Genomic DNA, 17,757 nt, shown 5'->3' with positions numbered 1-17,757 from the left:
GCACAAATACTGAAACAAATACGCAACTTGTATATTCAAAGCTGAATTTAGAATGTATTGCTTTTATTATTATGCAGAAGATTTATTATGAAAACAGTCAATCTGAGAACTGAATTATGCACAGAAGTGGCGTTGGTAAGATTTTTTTGTTATTGAAAGAAGAGCACACCAAAGCTGCATTTATCTGATTAAAAAAAATACAGCAAAACTAATAATGTGAAATAATATTACAATTCAAAATAAGTGTTCTCTATTTCAATATATTTTAAAATGTAATTTCTTTCTCTGATTCACAGATGAATTTTCAGCATTATTACTCCAGTCTTCAGTGTCACATGATCCTTCAGAAATCGTTCTAATTTGCTGCTCAATTATTATTATTAGTGCTCAATTATTAACTATGGTCCTTTTAAGCATCTATGTTGAAAACAGATTCTTCTGCTTAATATTTTTATGGAAACAGGGATAAATGAATGTTAGAGTCCAAAAGAACAGCATTTGAAATAATAACTGTTTAGACATTGATAATAATCAGAAATGTTTCTTGAGCAGCAAATCAGTATATTAGAATGATTTCTGAAGATCATGTGACACTGAAGACTGGAGTAATGATGCTGAAAATACAGATTCGATCACAGCAATAAATTACATTTTTAAATATACTGACATAAAAAAAAAAATTTAATTGTAAAAATATTTCACAATTTGTAATGTTTTAACTTTTTTAATTTTGGGTCAAATAAATGCTGTCTTGGTGAACAGAAGACACTTCTTTCAAAAACATTAAAAAAAAAAAAAAAAAAAAAAAAAAAAAAGTAGTGTAGTTTCGCTTCAGAAACAAAGTTTTCCCAACACTGATCAGCATGTGCGCATGCATGCATGCTTTTTATCTCATGTTTCAGAGAAAGTCACCTGTTTGAGTTTGCTGAAGTTGTTAATGTTGAGCAGGGTCTCGTCAAGGTGATTCTTGCACGTCTTCAGAGTGGATTTGGAGGAGGGCGGTGTGGGAGAGGAAGACAGAGGCTTGGGTGACGGGGCGAGAGTAGGTGGTTTTGGAGAGGATGAGTGGGAGACAGGCAGGTCTCTCGGGGACGGTGCGTCTCTGTCCCTGCGTCGCTGCGTGATTAGTGCAAGCGGTTTTGCGCTGGATGCTAGACCTGTGGCCTGGATGACACTGGCGTGTTTGCTGGGCTCCTCTGTCGGCCTCAAGGTCTGGATGTGCAAAGGCAGCTGGGACAAAAGCAAACCCTGGACGTGTGTGTGACGGCTCTTCTTCCTGTCTGTGTGTATTTCCTCCTGGGTAAGCAGAATTACAAATTATACCAACATAAAATGATTTAACAGATTTGTTTAACATCGTTTTTTAAACACTTAAATGTTGCATTACTTTTAATGTGGATTATTTAATACTATTAATATTTGTAATCTTTTCATTATAATTATTTGTATTATTATTGTTTGCTTTTATATTTTAGCAGTAGTAATAATAATATCAATAATAAATTTCACAATAACATTTGAAAAAATTATATCCACCCAATCAAAGGCTACATTTGGAATAGCATACTACCATATTTTTTATTTTGATATAAATGGTTAAACTGGTATAAACATTAAAAAAAAAAAAAAACGAAATACAGAGATTACATTTTTAATCTCTTGCCACTTTTGTTAACTAGATTTTAAAAAGATTACAAATTTTTAATCTGTGTTCATGCTATTATAATATTTGCAGTGTGTGTGCTTTAGCATTTCAACTTATTTCATTTCATTTCAAATTTCTGTCTAAGACTTTAATAAAACCATTTTGACACACATACCTTACGGATACCTTTCTGAACTTTTCTGCACTTTTCGGAGTCCAAACTTTCATCACTCTGATCATCATCATCGTCGTCGTCAACATCCTCCAAGTCGTCTGAGTCAGAGCTGCTAAGAGCATCGCTCGAGCTGTCAGAGCTGGATGCTGATTGGCTGTCGCTGTTGATGGAGACGTCTGGCACTTTGCTGCGCGGCTTCTGTCAGGAAGAGCAATGTCAGTCGACAGCGACACAAACAACCCCTTTCTGCCACCCATCCAGCTGACATGAAGGACTAAAAATAGTCCCAAAAAAAGGTGGATGATGTTTTCTGACACAACGTGTCAACAGCAGCATTTATAACACATACTGATATGAATGCTGCATATATATGGAAAACATTAAATCCCCTTTCAGTGCTCTGCTTATTTACAATACACAAGTCAACTAATAAACTGACTCACATTTGAGTTCCACTAGAAAATATAACAACATGTGGGATTATTATAACGACATGAGAGCGAGTAAATAATGACTAAATGAGTCTTTACCTCGTCTTTTGTCTTGTGTCTTGTTTTCTCCTCTAGCTGGTTTAGTGCTGGTTTGGGGCTGGTTTTCAGGCTCTTGGTCTGATCTGGAGGGATGAGGACTGGAGAGGGTGTGGAGGAGGCTGAGCTTGATTTCGCCTTTCCATTAATCGAGCCATTCAGTCCTGCTTCAGAAAACATGAAACAAACACATCTTTAGTTACAGCATGACCCTGTTCTGTAAATGTGAATAAACTGAAAATGAATGAGCAGATCATTTTTGTTCACACAACAAGTAGACAGCAAGGAAACTCACTAGCTTTTAAACTTTAGGATCATTTTCCAAATCATCTAAAAACAGTGAATGTGAGATGACTGTGAAATCAGTTAGGATTGTTTTCATCACGAGTGCAGTAGAGGTGTAAATAGATGCCGTCTATATGTAATAGATCAGATAAAATCTCAAATGTGTTTATTAAAATGTCGAAGTGACAGTGTGAGGTAAAAGCTGTAAACCGTAAATACAGTTTCACAGTAAATATCTGAATGCAGATGCACTCGTCATATACTGAAAAATGTAATAAATATATAGTAATGTACACATATATCATATGAATATAATATGTAGAAATTGTCAAAAGTTCACAATTTTTAAATGTTTTTAATGAAGTCTCATGTGATCAAAAATAGTCAAATCAATAATATTGTGAAATACAGTATTATTGCAATTTAAATTTATTTAAAAATGTAATTTATTGCTAAGATCAAAGCTGAATTTTCAGCATCATTACTCTTCAGTGCCACATGATCCTTTAGAAATCATTCTAATATACTGATTTACTGCAGTATTTAAAGAAACATTTCTATAATTATCAATTTTGAAAACAGCTGTGCTGCTTATATTTGTGGATATGCTCAGTTTTGCTCCTCAATTATTACTGATGCTCAGTTATTAAAAATTATCAATGTTAAAAATGTTAACATATACAGTATATATAAAAATTTTATATTAATATAAATATTTAAAACTATACAATTCACTTTTTTATTTAAATTCAGATACAATCAAAGGCCGCACAACAAATACTCCAATTATGTATAAACATTCAAACTTTTAATATTATTTAAATGTGTCACTTTATAGGAATAAGAATTTTTTTTTTTTTTTTTTTTTTGCATTGCAGTAACAATAATTTGGGGGTAAACTGTCACAAAATAATGTGCGTTTAATTTTCAGGAAAAAGAATGCATAATGACGTCATTGATTTTATTGGGGTTGTTTTAACCACACCAGAATGTGTCTGAATAAAAGAGTAGCGTTCTGCTGTATTTTAGTGGAATAAGTCATTTTCCTGACATTTATTAATAACATATTTTTTAAATCACAGTTTTTACATTATTTTCATAGATACTTGTCTGTGTTAAATGAAATATGAGTATATTTTTGATCTATATTTTAAAAGGATAAAAGCAATGCTTCCTCAGTATTTGGGTCAAATGCCATTTATATTGCTTATACTGTGGATCAGTCTTCATGTTAAGGAGCACAAAGATGTCTAAATATGCTGTCTGTGTAAACAGCTCACTACCTTTAGGAATGAAAATACACTCAGAGTATTTGAGAGGTAATGTAGCACCTTTCACCGGAGCGCGTCTGGTTGCGTGAGACTGAAGGAGGGTTTGCTCTTGGTTCAGGGCTGGTGCGCTGAATAATGCCGGCAGACTCAGAAGATGAGGGAAAAAGGCCGCCGACCCTTGACCCTGAGCATCTGCAAAACGCCACCAATCTGTGGAAACAGATCAAGTTTAAAGGGAGAGTTCACCCAGAAATAAAAATGGTCACGGTTTACTCACCCTCATCTCATTACAAACCTGTACGAGTTTCTTACATCTTTTGAGAACAAAGAAGATATTTTGAAGAATGTGGGCTACCAAACAGTTGACTTCTATAGTAATGAAAAAATCAATGGCTACCGTCAAGTGTTTGGTTACTAACATTCTTCAAAACATCTTATTTTGTGTAAAGCAGAAAAAAAGTAACCCTACAAATCAGAATTGCAATAATGAGTCCACTTTTTTGAGTTTTAAATGAATAAATCTACTGTAATACAGTGTTTTATATGAATCACCATAAATGAAAGGCAGTACAGTAGATACTATTATGTGTATAAATATTATAAATACACATTACTGTATGATTTCTTCGTATGTGTTACAGTTTTGTATTTGCTACGTGTTAAAAGTATTTGTGGTTCTGTATTGATTTTATTTGAAATTTTGGAGAGAAAAAAATTGCTTAAATGTCAGAAAACTTAAAAAATCTACAAAAATAAAAATCCTAAAATAGTTTTCATTTTTAGTGCTATATATAATTAATTTATCTAAAACTATATATAACATAGTAAACCCCCCTACTGCCACAATCAGCTAAAACTGTATTTATTTTCATTTTTTTCCCCTCCGGGCCGGTCATGAATAAGCAGCTATGGATGGTCGGATTTATTTTTTGGCTCATAACTTTTGAACATACAGGTTTGGAACAACTTAAGGGTAAGTAAATGATGACAGAATTTTCATTTTTGGGTGAACTATCCCTTTAAGCTTTCCTAGGATGAGTCTCTCATTCTTTAAAAGTCTCAAACTGGATGAAGTCTCAAATAATCTTCAGATTTCAGACGTTAACTTTCAAGTCAAATCAAGTCTTGACAAACTTCATTAAAGACTTTTCTTAGGTGCCAAATGACTCCAAATTATTAAGCAGTAGAGATTTGCTATGTACAGGTTTGGACAAAGTTACTTTTAAAAGTAATGCATTACAACATTACGTTACTCCCTAAAAAGTAACTAATTGTGTTTTTTTTTTTTTTTTTATATGGAAAGTAATGAGTACTTTTGCATCATTTTTTTCTCATCTGGGCTGGCCCTGGCAAATGTAAAAGAAGCCCTTTCACATCAAAAGTGTAATGAATAAGGGCCAGGCTGAAGGAAATGTAAATTCAAACATTTCAGCTTTGCTGCTATTCTGGATTGCATAAAGAAAAAGATGCAGGAGAAGAAGGTTCAACACTCGTCAGCAGCAAAAAATAAAACAGATGTTTTATCTAAAGTCATTTTTGTTTATTAGTATCCTTGAACTGGATCATCGAATGTCAGCAGTAAAGACAATGTTTAATAAAATGGGATTAAATGCATCAATAATGTGTGTTTGCATCATATTCTGAGTTTGCATTTCAGTGTTTTTATTAATTTTGAGGAATACTGAAACTGTTTTGTACTCAAGTGAGAGGAGTAAATGCATGTTGACATTTAGTCTAAAACTACAGTAACATCATGTTCACAAAGCACACATAACGCCTCTGCACTTACTCCTGATTTCTCTCAACATAGGGTCAAGTAAATAAAAAGTAATCTGATTACATAACCCGAGTTACTTTTTATTATATTTTTAATTATTGCATTATACCCCCAACACTGACAGTACTGTATGTGTATAATTAAAATGACATGTAACATATACAACTTTATATAGAAAGCTATGCTAAGAAGAGGTGTTTTAAAGCATATTTACATGTAAAACATACTACATAATGTTAAGGCCAAAAAGTGCTATTTCTGCATATTGTTCTCTCCTTATCAACAACACAGGACACAAAATTAGCTTCACCTTTGCTTGAAGCGTCCATAAAATGCACAAAAACCTCTTTAATTTATCCTCAACTGTGCCATAACCACAACCGAACTAGCTCATAAATCCTCAGCGAGCAAACAAATCTATACAAACAGTCAGTGAGTGATGCTAAATGATCCAGAGCTAGAGAAAATCCATCTTGTGATTACAAGCATCTGATTTCATCTCCTAACAGCGCCGCTTTACTCCATCCACTCTCATTTCAGTCCTTCATTATAAACACGCTAAAGATGGTAAATCTAAAGCAGACATTACACACCATTTTCTCCAATAGCCTGCTCACACATGGCTCACAGATCCGGCTGAAAACACTCGGTTCTGTAAACAACCACTTTATTACAAATAGTAAAGCATGTCCTGCATCATATGAATACAAGAAACAACCTTAAAAGCATCACTTTAGCTTGATTTGACAGTTTCAGTGTCTGATTGTCCTTCAGGACAAGGGCTGAGGTTTGCGCAATCGCCATCTCTTTTACAGCAACAATCTTGTTCAGAAAAGAATCATTGTGTGTCATGAAGTGTGTAAGTCTGTGAGGGGCTGAAGTCGCTGCAGGAGGTTAAAGCAGATCTCTGACCCGAAGCATTCAGGTCTTTATAAATGTCACGGCCTCAGCGTGGACCGCCGGACTGATGGAAAGCACTATAAAGGTGAAACATGCTGCCTATGTGCTCACAAAAACATGTCCAGATCACATTTCAACCCCCCTCCTAAAAAAAATAAAGACTACATTGTGATATTATTTTATGTTTTCTTTACTCTAACGGATCCAGAAATTTCACTGCTGAGGTATTGCAACTGCAAATATACTTTAACATTTTAACTTGACTTAAGACCAAAAAATAAATAAAAAGAAATCTAAAATACATTCAGATAATACATTATAAAATATTCAACTTAAACATGTTTTTGAATAAAAATGTTTTCTGGCAGTATTCTAAAAATTACAGTCCGACAGGATGTGTATAATAATATAATTAAAATCTAAATGTTCAATTACAATTAAAAATTATTAAATATTAATAAATATTATATACACATGACATTATATACATATAAAAATATAACATTTTAAATAAATTATATTATACTTATTATACAAATGAATAAATGCATAATTCTAATTATATTTATATAAAAATTATATTGACAAACATTTTTGTTCTTTAATTTAAATCATGATACACAACAAACTACCATGATGTATGAATATTTCAAAATATAATGTTATTTTAATGTCACTTTATTGTAATGCAAATTATTTTTTATTTTTTTAGCATTATGATAAGAATTTGGGGGTAAAATGTGCATAATGTTCAGGAAAAATAAAGCAGAAAATGATCTCAAAACATTTTCTTGCAATTCAAGCAATTTTGGTGTTAAATATCACACAGACATGTTTCTGACAGGTTTCATAATATTTAAACAACACTGTAAATCTGTTGTATGGTATGTAACTGTGAAAAAAAAAAACACCTGAAGCTACTTCCTCTGCTAAACATACCTGGTAAAGCACCGATCTGAGAGCGGGCAGCCAGAGCGGCCGACAATCCCAGAGTTCCCAGACCTCCGAATTCAGAGCGGACAGGAGAAGAGGAGTGCAGACTGAAGACTGGGTGATGGATCATGGGAAAGGCACCGGAAACTGAAGAAATTCCCAAACCCTGATTGCCAACCATTTGAAACAAATGACCTGAGAGAGAGAGAAATCATAAAATATCACTCATGCATGTGTAACAGTCTGATACATAAAGCCTGTCAGAGAAATAAGACCATTTGCAGTAATTAGAAAAGAATGTGTGTAGTTTTACATTATTACAATGAATTAAAGGGGGGCTACAATGGTGTTTCATGTATTCAGAGTTGTTCACAGTGTTAAAGAGATGGATTCTCATGCTAAACATGGCCAAAGTTTTAAAAAATAATTTGGACGAGTGACGGAGAATTTCTGTGCTGAGAATCTTACTTCCGGGTTGGTACAAGTTTCAGCTGTTTTTTTTTTTTTTTTCGTTTGTTGACGTAGACAATGGTGGAACTCCTTATATGAGCATTTCTCTCGGAAAAGCACGCCCACGCACACGTTGGCCAGAGGAGAGCGAGACCGTGCTCATCAACGCGCTTCATCAGGAAATCGGCAGCAGCGCTGCATAGGATTTGTTCGAGAATGTCTCCAAATAAGTGTGTTTTTTGGATGTGAGGGAAAGTTTACCGTGTTCAGCTTCCCAAAGAACCCCGCGTTACACGAACAGTGGATGCAGTTTGTTCTTCTGGGGCAGCAACGGAGTGTAGCAAGTGCGTTTGTATGTTCTCGTCATTTCAGTGACGAATGTTTATAAACAAGGCCCAGGTCAACGCTGGATTTGCACATGGTTTGCTATTAAAACATGGAGCGGTCCCAGTGATAAAAGACCCCATTCATGTACAACTGCATCAGATTTCTGTCTTTTGTTGGAAATCCGCACGTAAGTGAATATATGTTAATGGAAACAACACGAAACATCAGTATTATAGCTCCGCCCAGGAGCTCGACTTTTTCCGGAGAGAATCGGAAAGCTGTATTTTTCTTTTATAAATTTGAGAAAACTAAAGACTTTTTGGAGATATGAAGGATGCGGTACTACTGTATAGGTACTCGAGATTAACATGAGATTAGGTGAAACTGTGTGTGTTATGTACCCTTTAAAGAAGTTGTTCACAGATACAGCAAAGTGAAAGAAAATTCTAATTGTGACTTTTCCTGATAAAATGCTATTTAAAATGCAATTAAAACATTCTAGATTAGCTGTGATTGCTTGTAGGCCTGCATATTTTGGCCAAAATTGTGTAATTATATTTCAACATGGCTTTATGATAGTATAATAGTAATATTGTCACAATTATAATAATATATTATTAAAATGATTGTTATTATTTTTTTTTTTATTATTTTTATTATTATTATTATTATCATTGTTCTTTTATTATGGTTTATTTTTTTGTATTATGTTAAGTATTATAATAATAATAATAATAAAACCCATTATTATAAAATAATACAAATAATCATAATGATTATTACTAATATTAATATTATTATTACTAAAATATTTGAAACACAGTACTTAAAAAAAAAAACTTATAATAATTTTCAGAATTTACGGTTTGATAATCGCACCAACCCATATCAGTTTTGGCTTTAATTTCATTAACCGTAAATCCCTACTACATGCATGATTTCTATGAAATGCAAAGTAATGCTGGTTGGCGGGTTTGTTTTTAAGATATAACCCATAATATTGTCAATCAACGTCACTGTATTTCACTAATGCACAGTTTCTATAAACTGCATGCATAAGTTAAAAGCCATATTAAAAAAAAAAATCTCACTACATTCATACTTTTACTAAACCAATGAATTCCCCTATTTTGTGGCTGCTCAAGTGGGTTGTAGGCTGTTATTTTTCCTGAAGTCATTTACTGCTAAAACTCCTGAGGGATTCGCAAAGAATAGAGTAAGAGCACAAAAGCTGGACACAGGAAAAATCCCCTTCAAGAGAGACAAAAAACCCTTGTTCCCCGAGCTGCTGTGATGGCCGTTTACAGGCAAAAAAAAGACACATCTTTGCTTTGAATCTCATTCTAATGAGCTGCATATTTAGCGTCAGCTCCTTTGAGGCCCGGCCCGTCGATACAGAACGAGACGGCGAAAATAAATGGCTGGAAGAAACGTCCAAAAGCCCGGTCTCCATCCCCTCCCGCTGTCCCCCTCATCTGCACTGCAAGAGGCAATGACATCCGCAAATAGCCTTTAAATATTAATGCACTCCAAGCGGAAGAATAATCAAAGCCAAGAGGAAAGAAGTAAAAAAGAAAGAAAAGGAAAAGTATGAACATTTATTTGCTTTACCACTCACTATTTTTGCTCTTTCAATAATTCAGCCAGAAATGAACATTTTGCCATAATTTATTTCACCACGTCATTCAAACACTGTATTATTTTCTTGTTAAACAAAAATGTTGAAGTTTAAAAATATGACCTGAACAAGTCTAACTTTTACCGTTTTGTAATGCTCATGAGATTTTCCTCAGTCGATTTATAAATTATTATCTAAAGGGATGATTTTAGCCATCAGGTTAAAAAAAAAAAATCACTTAAAAATGAGGTGGGCTGTTTGTAATAACCTTTAATAAGGAGTTTTGTACACCAGTATAAAGCACATTAAATGTGACCAATAAAAAAGTAAATACTATGTTGCAAATATAAATTAAAAATAATAAATGAACCAAACCACATTAATATTTTGTGTTAAAAAAAAAAAAAAAAAACTTATATAAAAATATATATATAGAAACGTTTTCTTGCAATTTTCATATTAAATATGAACCTAGAAAAATATAAAATTTAACCATATAAACTACAAAATCTGTAATATGAACAAACTGTACCACCGTAAACATAATAATGTCACACACACCTGACTTTTGCTTTGAATTCATTACTCTGGTCAAAACAGGTTATCTGAAGCAAAATATCTTTGTATATGATTGTCTTTGTGTGTGTAAAAGGAGCAATTCATATACATTATTCATCAGTGAGAGTGAAAAGCTCTAGTAATTGCGTGGAACAAACCGACGGATTCTCTCTTGGCATTTCTTATCATGAGCGAGAACAAAGAGGCGAGGAGACAGGACAAAAAAAAACATGCACAAATCACAATTTATAAATTTGCATATTATTTTGTGGTCAGGCTAATCTGACAGCGTCTACATCAACAGCAGACATTCACCCGGCGGCAAAAAATGTTTAGAAAAAGGACAAACCGCCTCTGATTGGATCATTTCTCACAGGCTAAACAAGAGCAAGAGGCCTCATATTGGTGCTCATTAATAAAGTAGCTCTTCATATGAATCCAATTCATTTTTTCTTAAACTTTTTTTTTTTACCAAATTAATTTTTTATAATAAATTATTTGTACATTTGGTTTTAATGGTTAAACTAAACGTTGTTAATGAAAAACCATGTCTAAATAACAAATCATGAAAGGTACACAAATTAACAACAAATTATTAAATGTTTAATAAAAATGACATTCTAAGGCCCTATGATTTTTTTTTATTTTTTGCCCAAATTTATTATTATTATTTTATTTTTACATTTTTCTGAACTCCATTTTAATAAATTAAATAAATGTTGATTTCATGTGAAATCTAAATTGTTCTTAAATTCCATGTTTGCTATTTTAAATTTTAATTGATTCAATTTTTTAAATAGTTTCATTACATTTTAAGAATCAAAAAGTATGTATATCAATTTAATTCAATAAAACTTCAAAATAAAAAAATAAAGATATATTCATTTTTTTCTGTTTTGATTTTTCTGTATTTATGATTTAATACAAATTTATTAGTTGTGATAATCAAATGAAGGCGCAAAACTAACACTTTATTATTTTAAAATGTAATCAAGTGAATATTTAACTTTTTTTTGCAAACAGTGCTGCACAACAACAAAAGAAATAGTTACATTTCTTAGACAATTTGTACTTTTTATTATTATAATTAGTATTAGAATTACTATTTATTATTATTAATATTATATTATTATTATTAGAACACCAAAGTATTTCTGTCACAATATATTTGGTCAAGTTAAACTGAACTTTTAGTCTGATGGCCTGGACGGGGTGATTGTGTGTTTCTTACTGCTCTTGCTGTGTGTTGTTGTCGGTGAGGTTTCTGGGTTTGCTGCAGCTCTTATGGAGGTCTGACTGGAGGTCGGGGAAACCAGCCTCTCTGCTGACTCCATATCTGACAAAAAACATGAGCAACAATCAGTACAATCAGCAGAATCACACAAACATTATGCGTTTAGCCTAATCTAATCCATCTCTAATCATTCAAATGGCCATCAGTAAGAAAATAAAAGTCCATGCACACTCTAAATAAAGCAATGTGGCAATCATTTTTTACTATAAAACTACATGCATTTACAAAATAAGAAAACATTTTTCTTAAAAGAAAATAAATCCTCTCTCTCTTTTTTTGCATTGTGACAATGGCAAAAAACAAAAACAAAAAATATGATATAAATTTCCAAGTTTATACATCATGATGGTTTTTGATTTATACTTTTAAATGTATTATTTTAAATTAAATACACAATTTATTGCTTCTGAAATTAAAACATGCTTTACTTTCACAAAACAATTAACCAAAACAAAGATATGATTTAAGTTTTCAAATATTTATACATCATAATGGCTTTTGTTTAACAATTTAAAATTTATTCAACATATAGGTTATAAGATGCTGTTATGCAAAAAAATAAAAAGGATATAATTAAAATGTGAATTAAATAAATTAATTAATTAATTCATTAATAAATGTGTTTAAAATATATACTACAGATTTGTCTTTAATGCTATGTTCATAATGTCATTTCACAAAGCTTCTTCAATATTGAGAACAGGAGAGAAAAAAAGAAAAGCATGAAAATAAACTCACAGTAAGTGTTTAATTCTTGTAGCAGTGCACAGGGATGCATCTCCTACAGAATGCAAATGTCAGCCTCATTAGCGCTTAGGGTGCATCTGCATTACAGCAAATCACACCGACTGACAAGCAAAATAATTTGTGATTTTTCACAGACTGCAAAAGAAAAGTGATACGGGTCTTCTGTGGGCGGCGCTGACACACAAATAAAAAAGACTCCATCTAAACGATCTAATGAAATTTGCAAGCATATTTAAAACCAATCTCATTTTCCATAATGCTTTTTCTTCCTCAGTGAAATCTTAAACATGATTTCCTTTTGAGCCAATTTACATCTCATCCTTTATTCGAAAGAAAACTGAACACTGCAAATAAGTGCAAAGGTTTTGATCACATTTCACTAAACTGATAAGATACAAGAAATCACAGGGATAATGAGATAATGATGTTTCCATTTTTAATTAGCTACTTATTTGATGTGCATGGGTAAATTGACTTAACCTTTTTTTTTTTGCATAATTACTCAATTTTTACTTGTAATGCATATTACACCTTTGCATTCTAATGATTAGATACCGATGTATTAAAAGCAAAAATAAAATGACAAAACATTCTTGTAAATATGCAAAAATTTTATTTTTTTAATTTTAACAGGCTCACATTGCACAGGTAAATTATTATTATTTTTTGGCATAATTACTCCATTTTTACTTGTAATGCATATTACATGTTTGTATTGTAATGATAAGATGCATTTTAAAAAAAAAAGGAAATTTCTTGAATATATGCACAAATCAGTATCAGTCATTAAAAGGATAACAGTGAATTTCTAGTAATAATAACGAGATATTATAGGGTGGCTTCACTGCAAATGAACAACAGAGAGATGAACGGTTTGTTTAAATTGAGGACCGCTTTAATGAGCAGGAACTGCTGAATTAATCTGACATGGACTGCAGCAGATATTGACATGCAGCTGATGAAGCACACGCTGCTAGTGAAGAACAACACATAATAGAGTCAAAATGAAGCAAGAGAAAACATCCAGAGCAAATGTGTGGCTCAAGTTGCTTGTGTTTGTTAACAAGAGTCCATGTGAAAATGTCACTGATCACTGAAATGCCACTGGGTGAACTCACAAAAACAGCCAGAAACATGTCCATATAATTTTTCCATATATTTTAAAGAAAGATAATATGTTTTGATTTATCTTTTGATTAATGTAAATGATGCCAGTTTTAAGATAATTAAGACTTTTTTTTTTTTGCATTTTTTCCATGACAATTAATTGTTATAAATGCATATATTATCGGTGATTCATGCTAGATTTTACTTTTTTTTTTTTTTATTAAATATATATTTTTACATGATTTGTAAATTTAATATGAATTTAAAATATCTTATGAAAAATATTTTTATTTAATATATTTCATATTTACATAAATGCGTTTATATATAAAAATGTATATATAAAAAAGTATATAGATATATATATATTATATATATATATATATATATATATATATACTATATATATATATATATATATATGAATATATAAAGAATTTTTCCAACACCGTTTGGTGGCATTATGAACTTGAAATATATATATATATATATACACACACATATATATATACACACACATATACAGTACATACACACATATATATACACACACATATATATATATATATATATATATATATATATATATATATAAAAATATATATATATATATATATAGCCTATATAGATATATATTATATATATATATATATATATATATATATACACACACATAATATACACACTATATATATCACATATATAGATATATATATATATTATATAATATATATATATATATATATATATATATATATATATATATATATATATATATACACACACACTGATGAGAATCTAACAAGAATCAATCGTGAAAATAATTTCAAAAATATTAATATATAAAAATTATTATAATTATTATTAACCATTCATTATTAACATAAAATGTTAATTAGTTAATTCGCTACATTAGTTAACTAACTAAAAATGTAAAATACTTATAAAGCATTTATTAATCTCAGTTAATTTAAATACAATGTTAACAATTATTTACTTACTGTAATGAATTTATTGCTCATTGCTAATGCTACTTAATGCATTAACCAGTGTTAACTAGTGGAACCTTATTGTAAAGTGTTTTTTTAAATATTTATGAATATTATGATTTCAGTTTCCTGACAAACATGGTCTTTCCATGAGCATCACACACTCATCCACCATAAAACAACCCGGCACGATCCCAAACTCTGACACACAGGATCAGAAACATAATAACAAATGAGTTAAGAGGCTTTTCTCTATTCTTATCACATCTCGCTGCAGGATCAAAGCCCAGCTCGGTCGAGTCGCACAGACAGATGAGAGGAGATGGACAGCCGAGGTCAGGCCGTGCTCTTTACACACACGTCTCTGACACTTACTGCTGGCTTTTACATCAAGCCTGAGGAAAACAGGAAGTATAGAGACCAAAGAACAGGCCGTGTTCAGAGAACCAACCCAGCCATAAAGCTAAACCACTACAATTCACAAGAAAGCCTGGAGATATCCAACCAAAAACAGACACGGATCATCTGAGACTGCAAGGCTGTCATTTATTACTATTATTAAATAAAAATATGATAATGTAAAAGGAATAAGCAATATTTTGTACATAACACAGAAATTAAAATTATTGATAATTACATGTAATTTATATTTTATTAGAATTATGTATAGATTTAATATTTTTATTATTTTTGTTAAATTATTATTATTATTTTCTATTACTACTACAATAATAATTTAACAATAACAATTATAAAAATGTATAATATTTATAAATAGTTATATATATATATATATATATATATATATATATATATATATATATATATATCTATATATATATATATATATACACACACATATACATATATACACACACACACACAAATATACACACACGTATATATACACATGTGTATATATATATACATAAATAATCAAAAACAATATTATAATAATAATAGTAGTAAAATGATGATGATATGAATAGGATTAATAACTCAAATTATATTATTATTATATTATAGTTATAATTATTAATTGTTATAAATATGTATAATGTTTTTAAGCATAATAAACTGTTAATAATTATTAGTAATATTTATAAACAAAATAATAATAATTATTATTATTATCATCATTACTACAGAATTATAAACATTTGTAATTATAAAAATGTTATTTTATGACTATAAACAATAATATTAATAGAATAATTTTTTTAAACATCCTTCTGATGTTGACTTTACATTTTTAGCATTATTAGCACTTCTCGTGTCATTGTCTCTTTAGGATGAATCGCTTTGTTGTACTCCTCATTTGAAAGTCACTTTTGATAGAAGCATCTTCTAAATTAAATATAAAAACAATGAACATGGCATGTCCAATCAGAATTATTCCTTTGAACTATTTGTTTTTCTAAAAGATCATATTGCAAGATCTGAATTGCTCAGTGAAGTCTGCAGGAGCCCATCATCGCCACAGTGATGACACTGACTTTAAACCACTTCACTTCAGACATGAAAACAATTCTGGACAATAAGAATCTTAAAGAAAGTTCTTATTCAAAATTGGTTCCTTTTCTGAAGAAAAGAGCAGGTTAAAGGGATGTGACGCTCCTCCTGACTCCAGTCTCTCCTCAATATCAGCTCTCTGCTCTAAAGTGAGATTACTCCTCAGTCTAAAAGCACTGACGCTGCACAGCGCTTCCTTTCATTCCATTTATTATCGCTCGCATTTCACAAAGAGCAGGAAATTTAGGAGAACACACTCTTAATGTTGGTTTAAGACCAGTTCAAACCTACAATCAATGAAAGACATTTAGCAGATAGATGAAAGTCAGAATTTTTTAACATCTGACAAGAACGTATCAGGCTCATACTTCACCCCAAAATCTAAAGAATGATTACAGTAAGCTCCAAATGTATGACATCACACTGAAATGATCACATTTAAAATGTAATTCAAACCAGGAAAGAATAAAAAAAAAAGAGAAAAAAAATTCAAAAAAAACATGATAAAGTAAAAGGTATCAGCAATATTTTGTACATAACACATGAAATTAAAAACATAATTATTGATAATTATATGCAATTTATAATATTTAATTATAATATTTTAATTATTTTTGTTAAATTATTATTAAGTCTAACCATTTTAATTATATATATATATATATATATATATATATATATATATATATATATATCTATATATATATATATATATATATATAGATTATATATATATATATATATCTATCAATATATATATTAGAAAATAAATAAATATTTAATTTCTATTATACAAAATATACAGTATATTATGAACAATGAATATATAGATTACTTTTAAAAATTTACCGGGAAAAAACAATTGTCACGATGCATTTAGATATGGATATAAGACTTTAAAAACACGCTTAATTGTCATGGAACTCATTTTCTTCATATTTTCTCTCTGTTGATGTTGAGCTGAAACATGACCTAGAGACGTTTTCATAAGACTCACACAGAAAGAGAAAATTGCAGCTAACACTTGAGAGACACAATTACTCCAGGGTTATTACACCTGATTACACAAACGCTTGTTTACAGCCGGCTCAAATCATTCCTGCGGCTGCTTTTATGCCTCTGGTGACATCACACCATCATACGTGTCTGATAAGCCAATATCAAGATCCAAATTAGGGTCATGAAACACCAGCGCAAACATCCAATTTATTTTTAATCAAAAGCAAGAAAATGGAGGAGAATTCAGCTCAATTCGGCCTCTGCTGAATTCAATAGATGGGAAATTACAACACGATGAATATTAGCATGTCTTTTGTGAGATTACAGCCTTTTGCTAAAGATCATTAGAGTAATTAGTCTAAATTACAGGCATTTATGTCAAATTGAGAACTGAAGCCCACGAAAGTCTTAAATAGGCAACTGATCAATGAAGTACAAGGCTGCTTTAACAAGCTTCATTAATTTCTGAATGTGTTTTGAAAACACAGCTGGAAAGAAAGACAAAAGATTGAATTTTAGGAAAGTGTTTTTCAAAAGTGTGGAATGATGAAGTGTTGATTTAATTTAAAAGGATAAATGGCTTGTTGCAAGTGTTTCAAAATATTTCAATTTTTTTTAAGTGATTTTTAAAACATTTTATAAC

General features: G+C 30.7%; 1 protein-coding gene across 1 annotated transcript in view; it reads right to left on the bottom strand.

Annotated features, from left to right (window-relative positions):
- The window catches only part of LOC109048774 (bromodomain adjacent to zinc finger domain protein 2B), a 78,372-nt gene that overhangs the window by 30,449 nt on the left and 30,166 nt on the right, over nt 1-17,757 (bottom strand). Inside the window, exons 3-8 of the mRNA XM_042731895.1 lie at nt 11,698-11,802; nt 7,520-7,708; nt 3,964-4,113; nt 2,351-2,514; nt 1,821-2,018; nt 913-1,296 (exon numbers count right to left, since the gene is read on the bottom strand). Coding sequence (XP_042587829.1) covers nt 913-1,296; nt 1,821-2,018; nt 2,351-2,514; nt 3,964-4,113; nt 7,520-7,708; nt 11,698-11,800 — 1,188 coding nt within the window. The 5' untranslated portion in view covers nt 11,801-11,802. The remainder of the gene's footprint in view (nt 1-912; nt 1,297-1,820; nt 2,019-2,350; nt 2,515-3,963; nt 4,114-7,519; nt 7,709-11,697; nt 11,803-17,757) is intronic.

Source organism: Cyprinus carpio, chromosome B9, assembly GCF_018340385.1.
Source record: "Cyprinus carpio isolate SPL01 chromosome B9, ASM1834038v1, whole genome shotgun sequence".
NCBI lineage: Eukaryota > Metazoa > Chordata > Actinopteri > Cypriniformes > Cyprinidae > Cyprinus > Cyprinus carpio.
The sequence above is the reverse complement of the archived record's forward strand: the minus strand, read 5'-3'. Positions and strand labels throughout refer to the sequence as shown.